The following is a 6,779-nucleotide window of genomic DNA, read 5'->3' on the forward strand; positions in this document are numbered from 1 at the left end:
TTTTGTTTGGTTTTACGCTTTCTCTTTAATTGTTTTTGGTCCTGGGACCTCAGGACAATTGGGCTCTAGATTTCCCACCTAACCCTCCAGCCCCCGGAATTTTCGGTGTTAACTAAGTTAAAAAGCTAAATAGTACTGGACGGAGGGTACGCACCTTCCCCCCAGTACAACGACGGTCATTAAGGCCTCTACCTCGGGCTTACGCCCGGAGCGGAGGGTTCGTCGCTGAAACGCTTGCTGATCATGATGGTCTTATGCCTTTGACATACCCACCCAGGAGCGCCATAAAAACGTCTATGTAACATTCGCCCAAATACTACCCAGCGACGGAGCGTAGAAAAAGTACCTATTAACGACTGGCAGGCGTCAGTTACCTTAATCCTACTCGTTTTTCACCGTCTCGACCTTGCCAGTTAATTTTCTGGTCTGTCTAGGGCTAAGTAAAAAATTACCATTTTTAGGCCATCAGTCAAACGACTTTTGATCAGCTTTCGTTTACATGCGAACACAACCACATAGCTGAGTCTCGGATCCTCAGACTACGTGATTGTCAATAAAAACACGGCTCGAACAACCTATTTTAATATGTTTTTGTGTGACAGTTCTATATTAAATCCATTGGAGATGGATTGACCCTTTCCTTTTTCTAGCTACTCATATTCTAAAATATCAAACTATACCGGTGTTAATTTAAAATTTCACGACATCCATGTAGCTACACAGTCAGTTTTATACAGTCCCTTCACATAAAACAGTCTCTGGGGGACCAAGCCTCCGCTCCCGTAATATTCCTGTGATAACGCTCTTATCTCTTCTAATTTGCGTCCCGGGAGGGTTCCGTGGAATATTCCTTCCCCACCGAAGCTTCCTTCTCCACTAATACCTGCTGATAAGGGTCTTATCGTGCGTTGCTGCCACGATAAGAGGCTTCGTATTCTCCGTCTCTTGCACGACTGTTTTTCACAATATTTGTCGTTGTTCTGATTTTTTCAGCTTTCTTGGTCAAAATGGCCGTTTTTCGTATTTCTGAGAAATATCAACTTGAAAATCGAAATTTTAAAAATAGAAAATTTCAGAATACTTCGACCCTCCTTCCAAGCACTTTTTTGCTGTTAAGGCCTTTTCTCTCTGATTCGTGCTTCGTCGGAAGGTTGCGCTGTGCCATCTGGCAGAATGGCACAAATTTTACGAACATTGCGAGATTCAATGAGGACATTGACCGGACTGTCCGGGGAGTATGTGACATTCGACCAGAATGCACCAAATTACAGACGCAGCAATTTCGAGTTTTTAGCAGAGAACCTTCCGAATTGACGGTTTTAAGAGATTAACAACGTTATTGGGACGATTAGTCAAGCGGTGAAGGCTAGAATATTCTGGTGACTCAAATTTTTAATTTTTAAATTTTCGAAGTATGACGTCATATTTCTGAGAAACGTCAGAAACGACCATTTTGGCAGAAAACCGAAATGAAACAACAACAACATTAGTTGCGATAGCGATAACGACGAGAATTGTGATTGGAAAACGACAACAAATTGCAGAAGTAGCAGAGACCGTTCCGAGTTGCAACTATTGTGTCGCTACAATAGTTGCAAGGCCGTTGCAAACATAGGTGAAGGGTGGAAGGCAGCCTTCCGGGAGGAAGATAAAGGTCTTATTACCCCGGATTCGAGAATCCGGAGGGGTCTCGGGACTGGAACTTTTATCATCTTATACAAATTTTTGGCTTCCCTATTATGTCCTGAATTGAATTTAATTAACATCTGAATTCATTTTGCTAGAATGAGAAGCTAGGAGTTGGGGGAAAGGGTTGATCCATCTTCGATGGAGATGATGATTTTTATCTACTGAGCAAAAACAATAATAATTCAATAAATAGTAGTAGGCCTGATTTTAGGAGTGACCTCGTGGTCTGGGGATACAGACCCAGCCATGAGCTCACTATTTCTGCATGTAATCTAGTTAATTTGAGTGTTTTGACCGAAGCCGAAAGCAGTAACGTTTTTTTTCGACCCGATGTTAGAAAGACCACCGAAAGTACTGGCTTGGTAGAGACGGTGAAAAGCATGTAGAGCTCTGTTTAGACGTTGGCCAGTCGTCTTAGAACCTAGCTTTATTTTCCGTCGATATGTATCTTCCGGGCGAATGTTACAGTTACGTGTCGTTTACTTCCAATTCGAATTTTTAAAAATTTACTTGGAAATCCAAATTGACCCTTCCGAGTTCGTCAGAATGCACAATTAAGACCTCCGATTGATTAAAACCATCAATCTCGGTCTGATGTTCCGATAAAAATTGGAATAAGAAATTGCGTTTTGTCCATTCTGGTCGAATGTCACAAATTAAAATCGAATTTCTGACTTCGTCGTACGTTTCTCTGTCTGATTTTTATCACGAAAATCGCTGTTCTGTTTTTCGCTCCTATACTTGATGCGAAAATAAATATTGTTATGTCATGCACGCTCAAATCGAAAAATTAATAATATCCATGTCAGTCCAAACTGACCCTTCCCAGTTCGCTCATTTTGAAAGATAAGACAGCTAATCGTCAAAATCAGCATATCTTCCAGCAAATACTTTCATGTTCTTTTATTTCTGTTTTTATGCTTCCTCAAATTGGAATTAAGTCTTTTTCTTTTCTACTATCTCACGGCTGCTCAAGGTCTAGTTTAATAACTTCGGTTACCATGATGTTTTTTGACCTGACTTTTGAAGAAAATTTTTTAACGTTTTTTTTTGCTGTTACGTAATTATTAGAAAGCTCTTTTCATGTAATTTATGTCATTGTTTTGCAACGCATTGTTTCAGGATCACATAATAGTTTTTTTATTCGCATGAAGTTGTAATTAATCATGTAGTGCTCCCTCAAGTAATTGTTACATGGTGTATAAATGGTCTTTTTCATTGATTTGTGTTATGCTCGAATGAGTCAGTAAGTATGGAAATGACATTTTTCAGATACAATGCCGTGGAAATTTGGACTACAGAAAGTTGATTCGTCGTACCATACGGCCCTCCTCAAAAAGCAGCTCATTGACGTGATTGTGAACTGCGTCAATTTAGTTGCTGCAGGCATGCTTACGTATGTGGTCATCGTTTATACAATGCAAGGCGGGAGCTTAAAAATAAGAGATACAAAGAACTTTCCTGGATCGGTTAGTCCGAAGAAGTTCAGGGACAATTTGAGTTACAATCTGTACCTACATGATCTATATGATAAGCATCTTAAGTGGAACTCGGGTGAATTTCCATACAGTCCTGAAAACATGCCAGCTCATTGCAGAGCTAAAACAGTCTGTAATCCATTTCATACACAGCATGGACAAATTGGAAAAATCGAAGTCCTGGCTAGCTCGTTGTCCGAGTTTTCTATACTGAAATGTGCAAATGGTGCAGCGTGGGCTCATGTTAGAGATGCCTACGGCTTCTGGAAATGTGGAACTTGTTCTAAGGAAACAGAAGTATGCGAAAATAGCTGGAGTTCTACACCCTCCGAGATCAACTTTGACTACTGTGCTCTCTCAAACCCTCATCTGCAATTCTTGAATGAAGTCTATTATCAATTGATTGTAATAAGCGCTCACGTTCACCCTGAAAAGTTTGAGCAGAAGTTAGTTTTCCCTTTGGCACCGAACAGAACTGCAGTTCCGATTCAAAAGCGTGAACATAAATTGATGGCCTGTGACGCTGCACTCGAACTTTTCGATAGCGCCTCAAACGAAACTGGGAAGCACATTAATACAGACGAAGTTGTTTGTCAACTGGCCGCAAATGTTTCACTTGAAATTCTTGAATGGATCGGAATGTTTTGTGCCAATATGAAATACAATAGCGAACAATACATGAGCCTTCTTTTCTCGCTATCCGAACTCTCGGAAAGTCCATGCTACGATACAGACAGCAATGCTGCACGTCACAGTTGTTGCACAATTGATAGTAACACAATGTCGTGCAGTAATGCTTCACAATGTAACTCGATAACTTCCGATATTGAAGTGTCTTTGAGTGACTTCATTGAGTTGTTGGACCTTCCTGCTGAGAATTCGACTCTGAATGGAATAGATATTTCAGAAATATCTATTGTGACTATCGACGAAGACGATGTCAAAAGTGTTCTTCAGTTTTCAGTGAACGAAAACGCCGAAGCTTGCTATTTGTTCACTCTGTACGACTCTGTTGATAAAGTGCTCCTCGAATCGTCTGTAGAAGACTATACTTGCAGTTTTAACATTTCAGGCACAAATACAGAATCATTTGCTGTTCTTTCGGGAACCAGAAATGAAAACGAAGTACAGAAAACTTCGCCAGATACTAGAAGAAAACATAGTTCGCTAAAACAGTTCCGGGACCATTTGGCCAGTCAGATTAAAACAGATGCACTTAAGTTGCACAAAACTCGAAAAAAGTTTGCTAAATTCAACACTGTTAAACACTCGTTTTACCCGATTTTACGTTCTGCTAGTGTTTTAGCATACATAATATCATTAACAAGTTTTCTGGCAACGTTGGCAACCTACGGTTTGTTTCCAAAATTAAGAACGGAGCGAAACTCGACCAAAATCAAAATTTTGCTTGCCCTGTGCACGTGCGCAACTCTTTACATAATGACAATGTGTATAACTATTCCATTCGTGTCCACGTCTATGGGGTGTCAGTTTGCCCTAGTTATGAGAGTCTACTTGACTCTTGTCACTTTGACTTGGAGCAGCATCGAAGCTTTCTATCTCTACTCGGCCATCGTAATCATCCCCGACACATACCAAAGCAGGTTCATGCGAAAGGCTCTGGTAGTCGGGCTGGGGGTTCCGGCGGCTATCGTTTTCATTCCAGTTGCATCGCGACCAGAGCTGTTCAACGGTTATGTTTCTGGATGTGACTGGATTTGCACGTTTCCAGAGTTCACCCAATTTTACTTGTTTCTGTTGCCAATAAGTATCGCATTTGGGCTAAATTTGATCATCTACGGAATAGCTGCGAATTTTTATCTCAACAATTGCAGCCAGTTTGAGGTGAAATTTGAGCAGAGAAAGTGTGCGTGGGATGAGATCAAAGCATGTTTCGGACTCTTCGTCTTGTTAGTCATGTCCTGGCTAACTTCTGCATTCAGTGTGGTGAACTTTTCGTCGGAAGGACCTGCGATTTCGTCCCCGTTCGAACTGTTTTGTCAAATTCTTTACATCTTGTCGATTGCTGGCCAAGGAGTGTACGTATTCATTGTACACTGTGTTGCGCCACTGGATGCAAGAAAACAGTGGATCCAGATCTGGAAAAGTTTTTACGTTTTGAGAAATTCGGACAAATTTTTCCGGGCGAAGAATTTGAGGAAGGGCTCGAAACCGAACCATGGACCAGTGCATCACCCGAAAGTAGTCCAGAAAACGGTTAGTGGTAATATAAGAGATAGAAGTGGCAATAGTAAGAAGACAAAAAAATCGACGGCTAGAGTCCAGAGCATTCCGAAAATAACGATCAATTCAGATTTCCCGACCAAAAGCCAAGCTTCAGAAGTCTAACCTGTTCTTTGTTCGGATGAAATTATATCTTGGATGAAATAAGTTTTATTTGTCTATAAAAAGTAATGCATGCAATTTTAAAGTGCAATATTCATTGTAAGCTACTGCCAATGAAACTATTTGAAACGGCTGCGTGTTAAGTTTTTCATAAAAATTTACATGGTATCAAACTGTAAACAGGTATAAATTAGAATTAGTTTTAAATGTCTGCATGTGCTATTTCGCCGGACTGTTATTCTTTTGAGGAGTTGAATTCTTATTGAAATGTAATAAAAAGCAAAAAGTTTGAAGAGACAGTAAATTAAAGAGCTATATGTTGATTTAAAAGAAAGTTTGCAGGCAAATTTGAGTTTCGAGCCCCCCTGAAAGTATATATTTTTGCTAATGAATTAGCTTTTCTATGAAAAAGTTTCAAAGTAGGCGTTGCAAATTAAATTTATCTATCCGAACTCTTTTTCTACCATTACTTCTGAATGCTGAATAATGTGCAATATGATTTAGATTTAGACTTCTGAGCTTCTTTTTTTTTGAAATTTACTTATTTAACTGTGATTTATTTCCGATTGCTATTGTACAAACTTATGGAATAATTAAGACTCAGAAACTTTCGTAGAATTGATTCAAGCTATCAAATTGTCGTTGTTTGTTTATTTTTAATTTGCATGCTGGCATGCTTAAGTTCTAGTTAGTTTACTATAGAAATTCATTGTTCTATATTTTCATATAAGCAATTTAAATTTAACATCACCTAAACAGTGATTAAAAAATCTTAGTGTCCATAGTATTAGTCAGTCAAACTTGGATTAGCTGTTTTTTTACGCTTGTACGCTATGTTGTTATAAGCGGAGCGTAGTGTCTTATTAGAATAATTTTTCCTACCCAAGTCAGGTTTTTTTTTAGCTATATCAATATATTCTAGGGATTCGACCCTCTGCCGACCCAAAGTGTCCCCCTTTGTACTATTTTGAGATATCCATGTTTGGTGACGGACACTGAAGTTTTTCTACAGGCGCCTTTGGCGCCAATATATACTAATTTTTAGGGGGAGGGGCGCCAAAAAAAACCCAATTTTTGGCCGAAAGTTTCCACAAAGTGCCCAACAAAGCCTTTTTTTGTCTGTTTTGTTTTTCGAAATTTTGCCTGTGGCGCAGAAAATTTCGCCAAAACAGCGACTTTTTAGTGCTTCAGGAGAATCGGAAAACCATTTATGTCCACCTGAAAAAAAGGTCGACGAAATTTCGAAATTTTTTCGAAAATCCGCAC

At 39.4% G+C, this 6,779-nt stretch overlaps 1 protein-coding gene across 1 annotated transcript; it reads left to right on the forward strand.

The window, feature by feature from the left end:
- Positions 1 to 2,965: 2,965 nt before the first annotated feature.
- LOC134853219 (uncharacterized) lies at positions 2,966 to 6,149 on the forward strand. Its single transcript, XM_063869181.1, has one exon. The coding sequence runs from the start codon at positions 2,967 to 2,969 to the stop codon at positions 5,514 to 5,516; it is 2,550 nt and encodes an 849-aa protein (XP_063725251.1). The 5' UTR covers position 2,966; the 3' UTR covers positions 5,517 to 6,149.
- Positions 6,150 to 6,779: the final 630 nt, after the last annotated feature.

This window comes from Symsagittifera roscoffensis, chromosome 8 (genome assembly GCF_963678635.1).
Source record: "Symsagittifera roscoffensis chromosome 8, txSymRosc1.1, whole genome shotgun sequence".
In the NCBI taxonomy this organism is placed as follows: domain Eukaryota; kingdom Metazoa; phylum Xenacoelomorpha; order Acoela; family Convolutidae; genus Symsagittifera; species Symsagittifera roscoffensis.

What these genes read in the sequence shown, in the direction of transcription:
- LOC134853219 (XM_063869181.1), top strand. Translation starts at nt 2,967, where the DNA reads ATGCCGTGGAAATTTGGACTACAGAAAGTTGATTCGTCGTACCATACG.